The sequence below is a fragment of the Mizuhopecten yessoensis genome, unplaced genomic scaffold, assembly GCF_002113885.1.
Source record: "Mizuhopecten yessoensis strain PY_sf001 unplaced genomic scaffold, ASM211388v2 scaffold716345, whole genome shotgun sequence".
Classification (NCBI taxonomy): domain Eukaryota; kingdom Metazoa; phylum Mollusca; class Bivalvia; order Pectinida; family Pectinidae; genus Mizuhopecten; species Mizuhopecten yessoensis.
Window position 1 is genome coordinate 75,662 of NW_018480070.1, and position 16,962 is coordinate 92,623.

The 16,962-nt window shown below is 33.5% G+C and overlaps 1 protein-coding gene across 1 annotated transcript; it reads right to left on the minus strand.

The window, feature by feature from the left end:
• Positions 1 to 9,001: 9,001 nt before the first annotated feature.
• On the minus strand, positions 9,002 to 16,587 carry LOC110443447. Its single transcript, XM_021487669.1, has 4 exons — positions 16,382 to 16,587; positions 15,915 to 15,995; positions 11,413 to 11,519; positions 9,002 to 9,554 (listed from the first exon to the last, which is right to left on the minus strand). Exons 1-4 carry the CDS (start codon positions 16,446 to 16,448, stop codon positions 9,300 to 9,302), a joined length of 510 nt encoding a protein of 169 aa, XP_021343344.1. The 5' UTR covers positions 16,449 to 16,587; the 3' UTR covers positions 9,002 to 9,299.
• Between the last annotated feature and the right edge of the window lie 375 nt (positions 16,588 to 16,962).

The window sequence follows — 16,962 nt, forward strand, 5'->3', positions numbered from 1 at the left end:
TTCATTATCTTGTCATTGAAATGTCGTGCAAAATCGGCATTTTATAATAACATACTTAGGGAATGCAAAATTGGAATCATTTTAGCCTTTATACCAGGAAAAATGTTTGTGTACAGATTTCTTTTTTACCAATTAAAACTGATGGCAATTTTTCTTTTATTGATAGATGCATGGATTTCGAACATTTACTTGCGTAAACAAGCGTGAGAGTTGTGAGTTATGTAGCTTCTTTAGATAGAATGCATATTAACGATAGGAAAATTGCATCATTAGCTATAACTCATATATTGATTTATACTTTTAGTTTGATTTAGGGTCTCTTCAATTCTTTCTCGCATTTTTATATCAACTTCGAGTTCAGACTGTGTATAAACAGTGTGATTTTGCTAATCTACTTTTGAAATAAAGAAGCAATTGGAATTAAAGAGTCTGTATTTGCAGAGTTCGAACGTTCTTAATTTTAAGGCTTATTCGATTCGCGTCCCGTTCCATTTTATTATGATACATTTTGTTACATGTACTCAGAACTTCGTGATTGCTTGACACTTCAAATCAACTAATTATAAGTTGGATTATCATTTAAAAAACAAATGAAAAAACAAATTAAAAAAAAAGAAGTAAAAATTAAATTGAATTTTGTTACTATGTTCAAAATGTATCATAGTAATCCATTCTCCTGTATATAACATTCACACAGATTCGTGAAACACAGCTTCCAATGACGTGCCTCATTGTATAAATATTGAAAGATAACATAAATAAAAAGAATTATTACTAAATAAAATAGAAAAAATCAGTAAAAAAAAATTGGATTATCACCAATATTTTTGGACCCAGGTTCCCTTGCGTCATGGTGATGATTTTGTTCAACACTCTTATCGGCATGGATTTTCGGAATGCAAATCAATTAATGTATAAAAGCTAATCATGCTTGCTCTTAGGAATCTTTCCTTCTTGTACTTTTAAAGTTATAAAGGGACAAAATATCACCAACAGTCGATTTATTTATTTTTGATTATCAATTTAATCCGTGATTTTTTTTATCTGTGTGCTACATTTTCTAAAGCATGATGTCTTAAAAAGCAGTCTGTTTGATATGTATTAAATGACAAAAACCTACTTATCAATTGTAACTCTAAAATATGACACAATCCTACTCAAGCATTGAATTAAAAACATTATACTGAATATTTTGTAATTGAATTTTAAAATGAAATAATATAAAAGCCAACTGTTAAATACACAAAAAGTGAGAACGCCAATGTAATTGTGAAATGCAATATGCCGAATTTTTCTTTTGTCGCTAATAGCATTCCGAGATCGCGATTGGGCGGATCTACTTGCTTCTAGGTCCTTGAAAATCTTGAATCCCGCTGAGCCTCGATCTGCAGTGGCACTTGATAGATGGCTACGTAACCCAACCGATTGTGTTGCTAATCTTCTTTCATATCAAAGACGTTTTGCAAGAGAGTCAATAAGAAACCGGTCTAGCAAACAAGATAAAAACCTTCAACACTTTCTGTAATATTTGACAAACAAAGAGGCCACATCTATGTCGTTTTTCCTTCAAAAGCACAAAGTCGACAGCGACATTGTGCATTTTTGTGAAGTAGTTTTGCCTGTTGACATAGTGCTGAGTCCACGGGTAGGAGAGTCGTCCGAACGCTGACACTCGTGTCCTCAAGTATCCTGTGTGCCGAACAGTGTAAATGACAACGACAAAGTTAACCCCAAACAAACAAAAACCAACGGGGAAAAAAAATCAATTTAGCCATAGTACATTACGGCGTTATCCCCCGCATGGTGTGCAAAGTTTGGTCCAAAACTTCGATCTTTTTGAAATAACCAGGAGTCGAGATTCTTTTTCAAGAAGACAGTGTAAATAGCGGCGTTTAAGAGTGTTTCAAGTTTATTAAAAGTGTGTAAGTTGTCTAGAATCTTCACTTTCCCACGACAAGAGCTGTTGTATGTAAATAAGAAATACATACACTTGATTCTATAGTCTTGTGTGACCGAGAGTGTATTACCCGAACAAAATGTCTTTCATCTAGTTTGCATATTGATCATTGTAACCAATATTTATGACGATTCGATACATGTTCGTGGAAACCTTTTCTTTTCGATTTCTATGATCCATGATTCAGTTGTATAAAAGAAATACGCGAATTGTATGAAGTTACATTATAACATCTAAGACGATTGATATACATATTAAATGTTCAGTATATACATACGGGCTTATTTAATTAACCTCCCCGAGATAATCATAGCAGGTGCCCAAGGCGGAGCTTTCCCGGTTTGTAGTAATTGTTTACATGGATATGTTTTCGTTTAAAAACGAACATACTAATTTGAAATTATAGACATTAACTTATTTTATAGATGGTGATCTTTATGTCATTTATTATATGTTATTGATATTAATGTATATAAAAAAAACACCTTAAAACCATCGAATTTCGAATGTTCATTATCCAATTCTGATCATTTAGAAACAAATCCATTGTATAAGTTAAGCAAGAATGTATATCCTAACTTACTGGTCGTTTCACAATGCTATGACGTATAAAAAGGAATTTCTTTTTAAACACATTATATGAGCTTATCATAATTATGATTGATATATAGTATAGCAAACTTTGTGTTTTTAATTTCAATTAAAAGAGACCATCTCGAAATCAGTTCTTCTTTTGAAATAATGATATGTTTAAATGCTACAGGAAAAGCAGTTCGCTCTAACAACTGATATCTGTATATCGAATATCATCATTGATGGATCGATTGATCGGTCAAAAGAGAGAGAGAGAGAGAGAGAGAGAGAGAGAGAGAGAGACACACACACACACACACACACACACACACACACACAGACAGAGAGATAGACAAGGAGAGAGAAAGAAACAGACACAGACAGACACAGAGAGACACAGACAGGCAGACAGTCGGAGGAAAGGATGTGACACCAGGCAGAAAAATCAGAAGATTTCGCAAAATATATATTATTCCACAAAGAAGTTTGCAAGTACAAAATAAAACTTTTAGTTTAGAAACAGACAGACAGAGAGACCGACACAGAGAGACATAGACAGACAGGGAGGGGGAAAGAAACAGACAAAGATATGCACACAGAGACACAGACAGGCAGACAATTGGGGGAAAGGATGGGAGACAAGGCAGAAAAATGAGAAGATTTCAAGAAATAGATTATTCAAAAAAGTAGATAAAAGTGTACAATACAGGTGTTTAGATACACAATCTGTCCAAACAATTATCAATAAAATTACAGATTGAGAAGCAAATAAGAAGTGAATGAATGCATAAATTATGTTTATAATTTGCATAAGGGTATCAAATCGGCACCATAACATCAATATTCATGTCTGATTTTTGTTTACGATTGGGTACAGTTTGAAAAAATACGAAATGGGCTCTTGTACATGAAATAATTCTGCTGCAATCTCCAACCGTGATTTATTAGACTGTCACTGCGTTGACTACCAAATCGAGTATCTAGACAAGCCAGGGAGATCTCTTTCATGATCAATTACTTAAACAAGACAAATTTTCTGGTATTTAATAATTTACCTGTACTTAATGCTGCGATTCAACTGAACCGACTTACATTGCGAGCAGTAACCGTTAAATGATGGTTTTAGTTTCTAAAGAAACGCAAGATAGCCATCGGAGATCCGTTAGTCTCTATTAATATGCATACCGCAATCCCCTTACCGTATACAGCAATGATAACGATCCGACTTGAAAGGCGTAAAATCTATGATACAGAGTACAGCCTGATCTGTAAATGCCTTGATGAAAGCAAGTCTTCTCAATTGGTTCACGGACGCTTTTGAAATAATTATGATGAAATCAATTAGCGAGTCCTTAGGTGCGAACTCGGTGTCGCGTGCGCGTCTTTAGTGTGTATTATTTATTGAAGAGTTGACGTGTGGCGAAGTCATGTGTAAGTATTGACGAAAATGTCCAATTTATATGCTCAAACTTTTTGCTAAAATCAGATATAAAAGCTGCCGGTAGAACATTAGCCAAGACGCTTCTGGTCCTTAATTACCACAACTCATGGTTATTTCATGGTTCCAACTTTATGAGAAGGTACCGATATCCGTCATCTATGTAAATAGCTACCTTTACAGAACTGTTTAATAGACTTTGTGTTTGTACATCAAAGAAACGACAAACGCCGACAATAACGGTTTTTTGAAAGCTAATTTAAATATTTATATTTCATATGCGTTATTCCTGGGAGTTTTCCTTGGCTGTGATTTTATAATTATTTTTTTAATAAATGTTCAAGGAAAAGTGAGACAACGACACAAAGTTGGAACATAGTTACACCACGGTTAAGGCCCCTCTTAACGACGGCTGTAGTAGCGGTACAGGCTGGCAGATCTGAGTGACGCGATAGACGTTTACCGTATGATCTGTCGCTCTGATCACACTGATTTTAGCGAGCAGGTTCGATCGAAAACGAAACATATGTTTGGACAAAAGCACTACGCATGTTGGGCGGTACAGAGTAGCCCACATAGGGATCGTAAAATTATAAATCAATAGGCAACTTAACATGTCCTTTAAGTGAAATAAATTATGTTTCTAATTTCACAATAGCTGTTAAATCTGATTTGTTTTATAGGTTCTGCAATTACTTCCAGCGTCGTTACTATTTTAATTCCAGTTCACGTTTATGACATCAATCACCTCTTCTATTTATTTTATTTTATATTTCAATTTTTTTATTGAATTATATTCTTTTGATTGATATGTTTTCGAAATACATCAATTTGAATGCCGGTGGTTTTTCACGAGTCATAATTAACAGTTAATTAAAAGATAAGTCTCATTTTAACATATAAACCCGACAAGTGTAGTTGTATGTAAACACAAACCGACATTAGTCAAACGTTATTTTTTATCTGGATAGAATTCATGACAATACAACAATGCGTTTAAAAAATGTAATATTTTATCTATTAGATACTTATATACTTATTGCTTATTCGTATTCATTATTCTTCTTAAATTTTAGTTTGTGTTTGTTTCAACAAAATCGTTTGCTTATCAAGAATTACTTATAATATAAAAAGGAGCATATGCAATATATACATATATATTAAGTCATGCCAGTCATTTTTCAGATAAAGAAGTGAATTCTAGATCAATATGCAGCAGGTGATTATGTAAAATGAAATATAGGTGATCAGTAGAGGTTAGAACCTTTAAATAGGGTTACTGCACATTTGTCTAGCACTCTCTAGTAAATTAGGGAAAGGTCATGTTGTTTTACAACGGTATTTAATCCCAATTTGTTCCCAACCTTTGCTTTTTAATGTGACAGATATTTTGTAGGTTAACGACAAAAGAACCCCGACCCACGTATATTAGGTAAGTAGTTCATTCTGTTTTTAGAGCGGTGGTAACGTTTTTGTGTTATAAATTATATGAATCATGTTGTACCGCTACAATTTCTGGACTTGGTTATCTTTTTCTTTTTATGGTAAAGGTTGTATTGTAATGAGTCTAGCACCTGCGAAAACCTCCACTCATGTTTCAGAGCCAATTACGGATGCTTCCTGTGCTGTCTGTGGCCAAATGCACATTACTCATTTGCGCACACAGTAAGTAAGATAAAAGAGTGTGTTTTTAATGGGAGTCTATATATGATTTGCGTGGTTTTTAACATGACAATCAGACATCTAATGAGAAAAGTAGTTTTTTTCGGAACGAGTTTAAAAAAAAAAATCATATGGAAGGAAAGTAAGTTTGGTTTTTTTCATTACGTTCATTACGCTCAAAACAATGCAAGATTTATAATGTTTACCTAATGGTAAACATCATAGATCTTGTATTTGGTTTGAAATACATTTTCATCGTTATGTCTTGGTTATTGCAATAGTCTTGCTTCTCAAAAAAAAACATCATCTAAGTAGCAGAATCATTATTTTGGAGGAGGAAGGCGGCTGTAATAAACCAACTGTAAATTTGATAAATTACGCTAGAGGATGAAATGCTAAGAATAATAAGATATTTATAACAAAAAGGTGAATATAGGCAAAGTAATCGTTCCTATTTCATCAGACTAGATCTATCACAGACTGGGTCATCAATAACCTAGTCGTGCACTTAGATACCGTGTTGACAAGAAACTACATCTAATGATCGGAAGTACCATTTGTAAAAACACGGGATAAAGACATGATTTTTTTTTTTTATTTCAAGTGAAAGATAATTATTTTATTGTAATATGAGATACGTCTAGTTTATATGCTGTATATACGGCATTATTTTCTCTTGAGGGAGGATACATCAATTGTATATATTGTATACCTGTAATATATACGATATACATGGCTGTTTATGCTGTATGAGGTTAAAGATAATATATAAATAAATAAGGCTATATATACTGTATACAAGTTTCTGTGTACTGTATGCAGGGTTATTATAAACTGTTTACTGGGATATTATATACTGTATACAGAATTATATACACTGTATATATAGTTATATATACTGTACACAAGGCTATATATACTGTATACAAGTTTCTGTGTTGTGTACTATAAACAGTGTTATTATAAACTGTTTACTGGGATATTATATACTGTATACAGAATTATATACACTGTATACATAGTTATATATACTGTACACAAGGCTATATATACTGTATACAAGTTTCTGTGTACTATAAACAGTGTTATAATTAACTGTTTACTGGGATATTATATACTGTATACAGAGTTATATACACTGTATACATAGCTATATATAATGTACACAAGGCTATATATACTGTATACACGTTTCTGTGTACCATAAACAGTGTTATTATAAATTGTTTACTGGGATATTATATATTGTATACAGAGTTATATACACTGTATACATAGCTATATATACTGTACACAAGGCTATATATACTGTATACAAGTTTCTGTGTACTATAAACAGTGTTATTATAAATTGTTTACTGGGATATTATATACTGTATACAGAGTTATATACACTGTATACATAGCTATATATACTGTATACATAGCTATATATACTGTACACAAGACTATATATACTGTATACAAGTTTCAGTGAACTATTGCAGGGTTATTATAAACAAGACCGTGGTTCCCTCAGCAGAAGACAGTTATAGTTCAATATATCATTTTATGAAAATGCATAGGTGTCTTCAGTAAGTTGTCTATATTTATAAATGGTGACCGTTCATTTCATATAGCTCCAGTGCTATGAAGTAGGAATATGATATTGAAGTGTTTTTGTTTGCTTATGTTCAATAAACAATTACCAGTAATTAATTTGAATTTCTCATGTAATTTATCAAACCTCATCAAAAACAAGCTACAAAGAAGATTAAGACAGGAAAGCAATGGTATAGGCTTAGCGATTGTTCTTTCACTTCCAACCATGCGTAATGTACGTGGTGGACGTTCAATATTATACCAAACATTTCTGTGTTGGAGTTATTAGGTCTACATACTTACACTAATTGCTCATATTCTTTCTTAATCTTTTAAGTGGTGTTCAGAAAACTCCCGCGAAAAATTCAGATGCAACAGGAATCAAAGTACACGTGACATTACGTTGATTGAATTAGGAGGTCATTTGTCATAATTGCACTATTCACATTTTAGTGATAATGTGTTACAATAAAATTATTTAATGAAATTGTGCTACTTTAATTAAATAATGAAATTTAAAATCATTATTTCCAAAAAATTTCAAACACGGGAAAGCACCGCGGGGAGACCTAATTCAAGTATAAAACAATCCGTACGTGAAATGAATTAAGCTCTTTAAAACTCTGCACGAAAAGGAACTTAAGCCGATGCCACCATCTCTATCAAACCTTTGAACGAAGTTGAAAGAAATTCTAGTACGGGACCTTAGTGCGTAAAAGTAGTGTGAAATAACGAATCAGTATCGCTAAATCTGTTACATTCGTATTGTTAATTTAACATGTAAAGCATATGAATATCACGCAATCAAATAATAAGATTTTTATCAAATTAAATATGCAGATTTGAGAATATTTGTGTTTTAATTAAAACAACTATAGCGTTACATGGTTTGTTATACTCTCACTCTACTTAACAAGGCATGAAATTACATATTGCCATATGGCGGCGGCCAGCCTTCCTAAAGGGATCGTGATGGAGGAAAACCTATAAATATTCATTAGATTATGAGAGACCTGCTGATGGGCCGTAACGCATCACGCTTGAATGAAGACGCATCAGAAACCTAGGGATAGTCAACTGTTCAGCAGAGCTCAAGACGTAATTGTTTTCTTAGAAAATAGCGGTTTGCGTGTAATAAAACAGACTTGTTCAAAGCTTACGGATTATCATCATGTAAGGGCAATTTCAAATTAAACTTTCCTTCACGTCCCCCTGCAAATATTTCCATTGTGCATCGGTCACCTTGGTTCAGACAGCCATGTGTCGACCATTTTGATTCATGAGAGTTTAGACATAAGACAAGCAGTTATAAAAGAAGAAACTGAAGACACACTGCAACAAAACGAAAGACAGCATAAGGAACTGAAACAAAACGGAAGGCAACATTCAAAACAAGGGAAACACTGAAACAAAACGAAAGACAACATCATAAACTGAGGAGAGACTGAAGCAAACGGAAAACATTCAGACCCCCTACCCAAGCTCCCTCTCCCCTTTAGCAAAACAACAACCACAAAACAGAGGGAATTACAACATATGTACCACCCTTCATCATATATTTCTTCATCTACGCCTATTTTACTTACATATCCATAACGCATGACAAATAGAGAAACGGATAATCACAAAAAAAAACATTATTTTACACGTGTGTCATATGGTGACTTATCTATGTTACCCCTTTTTTTATTGTTTTATCTATTGTAGTGTAACAAAATACGCTTAGCATTAAAAAAGAGAAAGAAAAACAACAACTGTTATGTTGACGCTTTCATTGATAAAAAAAATGCTATGAACATTAATTTAATGAAGATCTAACTAAGGTCAAACGTCTTCGACATTGCTCCTGTGGCATAACAGGGCGAAAAAAAGATACGTAACTTTTCTCATGAAACAAGTATCAACTTTTTGTTATTTATTTGATCGATCAGGATTCTTGATTCGTCAAATCTTTGACAATTTACAAGTTGTTTATTTGTGTATTTTTGATGCAGAGATAATTTATTTTCCTCGTATCGAAGTTGCCAAAATAACTAACGCAATACAGACATCAATCATATGTCCATGTTGATAATGCTGGTGATAGAATTAGCCATCGGTGTTGTCAAGAGAGTTTAACGACCCGGCAACTGTCGCTATGTGCATATGTTTGGGATGGCGACACACCGTCACCGGCACGTGCGCGTGATGTAAGATATAATCACTATGGCTACCCATGAGCGTTCTCCTTATCTGGCTGTGACCTCTCGACCCACAGATGATGTGGTCAACATGTTCCTCACTCGCCACTTTGACCACTACTTCTCCGGCCTTACCAAGCTGTGTTTTCACCATCCCTTTCAACTGGAATATAAACATATATGAAGAGTTATATAAACGGGTATACTTTTCGTTTTAATAAAATTACATACATTATATACTAAATAACTTAAGTAAATCATTAATATGAAAAGCTTAGATCGTAGTTCAGATTTGACTACGTAACATCACGGGATATTTAATTTTGCGTTAATCTGAGTAAAATGTCGATCGTCAGTAAAACAAATGTCTTTGTATAACGTAAGGAGTACATGCTAGTTTAAACATGTTGATGTCCTTGTTTTTATGTACCGTAATGTGAGTTTGCGATACCATACAATTATTACTATAAGCATCTCGTTTATCATTACAATTTTGAGGATTTTGCAGGAGCTGCCTTATCAGGCGCTAACTACTAGTCCTATGCCACCTGGCTAATATCTCCATATGTGTGTATGCGTGTGTGCTGTAGATGAATATGTTCTGTTTGTAGTGGGACCGTGCTTCCAACGGCATCAATTATAGTGCCACCACACTTGAATGCTACAGCACAGGAGAAAACCCTTTCTCTGAATATCCATGCCGACGACGACTTCGGGGATCGAACCCCGACCGCCTGCGTGGAGTGTTAACCACTCGACCTATCCGCCCATGTAGGGTTATATATAGTTGGTATCAGAAGGCTTGTGTTAAGCGTATGTTGCCACCAACAAGATAATATATAATTATCTGTAAGTAGAATTAAAATACACAGTGAAAAGTTTGATGTACCTATCACATTTTGGATCTTATTTGTCAAAGAATGCTATTATAACGTTCTGGCATACGTTTTTAATACTTGTTATATTTATGTGATAACTCGAAAAAATATTGTCACATGCCCCCGGCAAGAAAAGATATCTAGATATTACAATAAAAGTTCAAAGTACCATACATGTGAAGTTGTACAAATTTGAACTGTTTTTCTACATCCCACACACAGGGACAAAATCGGAATTCCGGGTCGATTGAAGTAATAGAGAATATGAAGTAACAGTGATAAGACCTGGCAAAAATAGGTACCAACAACAGTAGGAACTGTCAATGGTAAGATATGACAAAAGTACGAGTTCGGAACAATAAGATCTGACAACAATAGGAACAGACAACGGTAAGATCTTACAAAAGTCAGAACTGACAACATAAGATCTGACAACAGTAGGAATTCATAAAAATAATATCTGACAATAGCAGGAAGTGACAATATAACATCTGACAACAGAAGGAACTGACAACAGTAAGATCTGATAAAAGTTGGAACTGACAACTGAAGATCTGACAACAGTAGGAACTGACAACATAAGATCTGACAACAGTAAGGCTGACAACATAAGATATGACAACAGTAGGAACTGACAACTATAAGAAACGCAAGAAACTGAAAACATGATATCTGACAACAGAAGGACCTGGCAACATAAGATCTGAGAAAAGTTGGATCTGACAACATAGGATCTGACAACAATAAGAACTGACAATAGCAGGAGTTGACAGCAATAAGAACTGACAACAGTAGGAACTGTCATATATACGGCTAATAAAAGTAGAAGCTAACAACAATAGGAACAAACAACAATAGGATCTGAAGAGACATCTAAATAATAGGAAAGACATTATGAGCACACACCTTTTAGTAACTTATTTTTCATTTATCATCTAGTTTTCGTTTCGTAGAATTGGTTTGTGTTTTACAGTTTAGCTTTTGTCTCATGGAAATTCTTATGTCGTTTATGAATAAGCTTTCGTTTTATACGAATTTGTTTGTGGTAAATTAGAAATCCATAATCTATCAGATTATAAATACAGACAACAAAGTTGTTATCAGTCTTTAATATTACAATATGAAAAATATAAAGTAGCCTACTCCTGTGGACTCCAGTTTTTTGGTTAAGTTATTCACAAGTATCCTGTGTTCGTCGGACTCCTCCTCCAGTATACTACACAGGGACTGTATGTCGGCACTGCCCAGGGCTGTCAATAAAACATAATAGACTTACAATGTATACAATCTGAGAACAGATACAAACACGGCGTCCATCTAGGTCCACTGTATTCTTGTTTATGTTTATTGTTTGGTACAGAATTAATTCATTTGCTACTAACATACTAAAACGGTTCTGAATAGAAAAAAAGTAAAGAGAGGTTAGTCGGTTGTGCAACGGTACCTAATAAACATTAACTACAATGAAACTACGTATATATCGAGATTTAGACTTCATGAATCCGATTCCTTAAATAAGATTAACACACACAGATGATTGCACCATTGATATCTGGTAATAGATACAGTATACGGAATAACGAATGACACTGAATCATACAGCTGTTTCATCCTTCCAAGCACATCTGTGAAGCTAGGGGCCAAAAGGATCTAGGCCAGTATTCATGAAACAGTTCTAATGCTCAAGCATGGATTTTGTGCTCAACCCAAATTTCTTGTAAATCACTCAAATCATGTCAAACGATCAAAAAGTTAAATATTAACATTGAAAACAGTATTTGGCTTTAAGTCTCTTCAAATTCTTTCCATATCATTGACAAAATAAGATTTTAGAATTAATTTATAAATGGAACAAGAAACTAGAATTAAGCACAAAATCCCTGCTTGAGCATGATAACGGTTTCATGAATACAGGCCCTGATCTTAACTAATGTAGAAACTGAAGAGCGGTGCGTAAAAGTATTAATTTTTCAAATTTTAGTTTTTTTAATCCTGTGTAATATCAAACTTAACAATTATTAAAATGCTTATATATTACGAACCATGCCACTATTAAAACTATTACTGCGGCTATCAAGGGGACTAAAAGAATCCATGAGTAGAGTTCACCATTATGTATCCTAAAAGATGAACGCAACAAACACAGGTTATATACAGTATGCCAAAAATGAATAATACTGCAAAATACAACTGTTTCATACTTCGAGGAATCGTCGGTGATATTAGGGGTCGCAAAGGTTGAAATCCATATTTGTCTATAAACTACTGTTGATACAAAAATAAATAAGAATATTAGGAGAAAACATGGAAGATTAAATATTATTACAATTTGTATAATTTCATCATGAGGTGTAAACAAACATTGAATGCATAACAAAAAGGATTGTTTCATTATTGGTAAATGAAAAGCTCCGTCTTTTTTTTTTGAAATAACATATATATACAAACAATCGTCTGTGTCACTTGACCCTGATCAATCTGCATTACAATCTATAGACATTCAGATGAAAGTGTTACCTGCAATTGGTTTATTATTGTTTGAAGATTATGCACTTTATCCTCGGAATTGCAGCAAAAATAGTACATATTTAATATAATTAACGATTTTTTGTTATTCACTAACAAATTAGTTCGAAAATAATGATTTTTCTTGGTAGATGTGAAGTTACTCGTATAAAAATGTGACTAAGGTAATATTTCAGTACAACAAATAAATCCAAACAACAGCCTTTTCCGAATCATCCATTTTAATCATATTTAGACTTATTGTCCGTAATATATTTGTTATTACTTAGCCTGAAGTGTGCAAACACACGTTCATCGTACGCGAACAGGTTTAAAGGTGATGTTCTATTGGATGATGTGTGTGGTATGCTAAACAAATGTGTAGCATACTTTGTTCCAATTGTTTGATTAGCTTTTGTAATTGTGTATGTGACCGACCATTGCCAACAGTACCGTTACATATCATGTGTACGATGCGCATGTCTACATCGCGTCACATCCGCTTTAAGACGATATCAGTTTAGGTCTATGTTTGTGTTTTAGATTAGTGTCAGAAGTCAGTTTGTCCTGTGTCAATAAGATTTACACCGGAACTTAATCGATGTCAATTTTCTCCCAATATATACGATACCTTAAAAATACTTTCCGTTACAGAGGAAATATTTATTACAACACGTTCTGCTGTATTCTGACAACACGTTAACTATTTTTCATTCCTATGGCATTGTTGAAATTTATTTTTCATTATTTATGTAGGTCAGGTCGATCCTTAGAAAATCATCTTAATTTTACATAACAACTGATTATCAATATTAAGGACTCCAACAAGAGAATTATTAAGGTTCAAAAAGCCGCCCCTGACTTTCTATTTTCAAACCCATGATAAGTCACTATCACAGACCCACATTATCAAGCAGAACTCATAGATGTAATTTGAACTTAATGCACTTGTACATAAGCTATTAAACTGGTACATAGCGAGGTTAACATAGTCAATGACTAGACATAAAGGCTGATGTCTCCATGTCAGTCTTTTTTGCGATTCAACTGAATACTTCGAAATGGCATATTATCTGAAGTTCATGTACATACCCAAGTTTTGCAGAGGTTAACTTATCTGTTCATATCTGTGAAGAGGCATAACGGGTTCATTTTAAGTTAGATGTTGCCATGAGAAACTGCTAAAATCGTTGTGAAATACAAAAGACTAATCAATGAACTTTAGATGACACGCCATTTCATAACAGTATGTGATGCTATTATTGTGCTCGACATGTTATAAACATTGAAACTGGAAAGGGTGATAATGTTTATAACATGTCTAGCTTTTTTATGAAAGCATTGAATATTATGGAAGGACAGTTACCTAATGGTAAAATATCTTCCTTTGTTATTTTCATCTATTTTTTGTAGATTCTCATTGCCACAATCATCTTGTTTTGAGTCCAGCAAGCCTCTCCAAAGATAATCAAAGAGAAAGTAAGCTCCGCATGACCTAGGCATATACTTGAACTTGAGATAATGCGTAATTTTGTAGTATGCAGTTGGTTCGCTAAAGTGATTTACATGTTATAAGTCCGATGAATTATTTTTATGAAGATATCAGCATTAATGCCTTATTATTGACTACGTTAACCTGGATATGGGCAAATTTAAAAGCTAATGTAGAAGTTCAATGTATTCATATTGCATATATGAATTCCAATTTTTAATTGTGGTCTTTAAAAACGACTGAACAGGGGGTTTGAAATTTGGGTGACTGTAACCTCTTTTAGGAAGTTTGGACCAATGTAAGCCTGTTTGAGTACGAAAGCAATGTTGACCGGAAATAAACTAAGCGACTTTCTTATATTATTTACACAGGAAATCAATATGATTTTGTTTGTAAATTTCTAAGTATATACATTAAGATAACAAGATTTTGATAGACATTCAAAGACGAATTTTAGTTTTGACTTAAGGTACATCCTTTTCAAAGTGTTCATTTTCAAAGATTAGTCTTTAAATATGCAAGCAAGAACCCTTCCATCAAATCTACCAAAATGTTTGAATTGGGAAACAAGAATGCAATAATATCATAATAAACATAGTCTATGTAAATGAAGAGTAGTGATATTTTGAAACGGTAAAAAGAATAGAACTTTGGTGTATTTTTCCTTCAGATGGAATGCTTGATTAGTTTCCCACTATTGCAGCCAAAGGTCAAGTTCAATTAGCTTTCCCCAACTTGAATATAAATGTAATTGTAGTATAATGTAATACCCCCGATCATAATTTTCAATGAAAATCTTTTTCTGCAAGTGTCATTTTGAAACTTTTTAAATAACACCAAAATCAGTTCCTGAAAGTCAGACGAAGAGGCCTTAATTTGCATATGAACACTTGGAAACTGTTTGGTAAACATTTTCACAATTTTTGAAACATTTTGTTCGTCGATTTGTTAATATTTTAATGTTTGTTGATACAGATTGCTTCAACATATTTAGCTGATTCTGAGTTCCAAACATCTACTTTGTCATTATCAACGTGTGCAAAGAAAATTCAAATAATTATTTTCTGAAAAGTTTAGTCAGATATACTATATTGTTATGTTCAAGTCGAGTAGATTCGTGCTCTAATTACATATGTGAGAATACATTCTAAAACGTGCTGGCAAAATTTGACAATTAATTAAGGCAAGACCAGTTGTATGACTTATAAAGATATTATCTTTGAGATACCATCCATTCCTTGCTTATAACAACCCATATTGCCTGAATTTCTTTTAAGTGCTTAAATATGTCACCAATGTATTCGTCAATAGTTTAACGTTGTAGGGGAGATAACTCACAATATATCGTTGTACTAGTTAACTAGCTTAGATAAGCTTTCGTCAACATTAAGTTTTCGCAATAGGGACGACCATTATCAAACGTTATTTATATATGACTAACAGCCTTATTATTTCTTATACACAAACAACTTATTCTATTTGAACGAATATATGTAATTTGCCCTAGTTTATCTTTACTGTAATATTAATGAAAAAAACCAAAATACCGGATATTGTACGATACCTACTAGTCCATTTTGTTTCGAGGAAATTGTTTTCTCTTGAAACGATTTTGGATCTTAAAGTATTAAAACATTGGGTGTACTACCAGTGGACAAGCCGGTGTGACGTTCAAGTGCGCTGACTATAACAAGCTGGTCATCTGACTTCATCAGGTTGGTCGTATACCCTGCAAATAAACAAGTCAATTAAACTCTAAATGAGATGCAAATACCTGGGAATCGCTAGGTTGTCAAGTCACTATCATCTTCATTATCATCGTTCCCGCGTGATCAGTATCGTTGTCATCATGTTTTTTTTTCAAATGAAATACATACATCAAGTCAATTTTCATATTATTATAAGTAAGATAACCATACTTCATCGCCCTTTCCCAAATGTTATTCTTTTCAGAAACAATTGGTTTGAAACGCTTTACCAAAAATAAGAATAATGATGTTTTTATGATAAGGTCATTGACGTTAATAAATGCAAATATCACGTGCTAATTGCATGCAATTTATATGTTGTATAGCCCGCTGTATAAGCGATAAATATTAGCAAAAACTCACTTACATTCAAAAGCAAACTCAGAGTGAGAACTGCCGTCCATGGCCAGTAGTATCTTCCTTGGCTTGGACATCTTTATACACGCTTGACCACTGTGAATGTCAGACCTTACTCTTCAGAACACAGAAACACGTGTGAATGACCACGTCCCACGGGCACTAGGTCACGAACACGTACCTGTCTGGTGATAAGTCTAGTCGCCTGCACATATCTCCATAACGTTTAATCTTGAGGAGGACCTAGTGATAACAGTACAAAGCCTATCAAACCATTCGACTGTAGTGGTGGAGTCAACGAAACACCTATCTAAGGATAACTGGATGAGCCACGAGGTTTACTGTTTGAAAAATGTATTTTAAATAACGAAATATTTGTTTTCCTTTTTTTATTTTATAACAAAGCGTAAAACGTGTAACGACTAATGTAAACTATCAAATAATTAAGCAAGACATAGTGTGAACACATATTTAAAGCAAACGTTAATATTTCATTGATTCCATGATATGATCCTGAAATAGTTCCCGATGTTTTAAATGATATATCTTTGATTTCTTTATATTTGAACACTCGGTTGACCAACAACATAT

Bases quoted from the DNA above. Each gene is read 5' to 3' on its own strand.
- LOC110443447 (XM_021487669.1), bottom strand. From the start codon at position 16,448: ATGTCCAAGCCAAGGAAGATACTACTGGCCATGGACGGCAGTTCTCAC. The intron at 15,996-16,381 runs GTAAGTGAGTTT...GTTTATTTGCAG, and splicing joins CTCTGAGTTTGCTTTTGAAT to GGTATACGACCAACCTGATG. The intron at 9,555-11,412 runs GTAGGCTACTTT...TTTATATTCCAG, and splicing joins AAAAACTGGAGTCCACAGGA to TTGAAAGGGATGGTGAAAAC.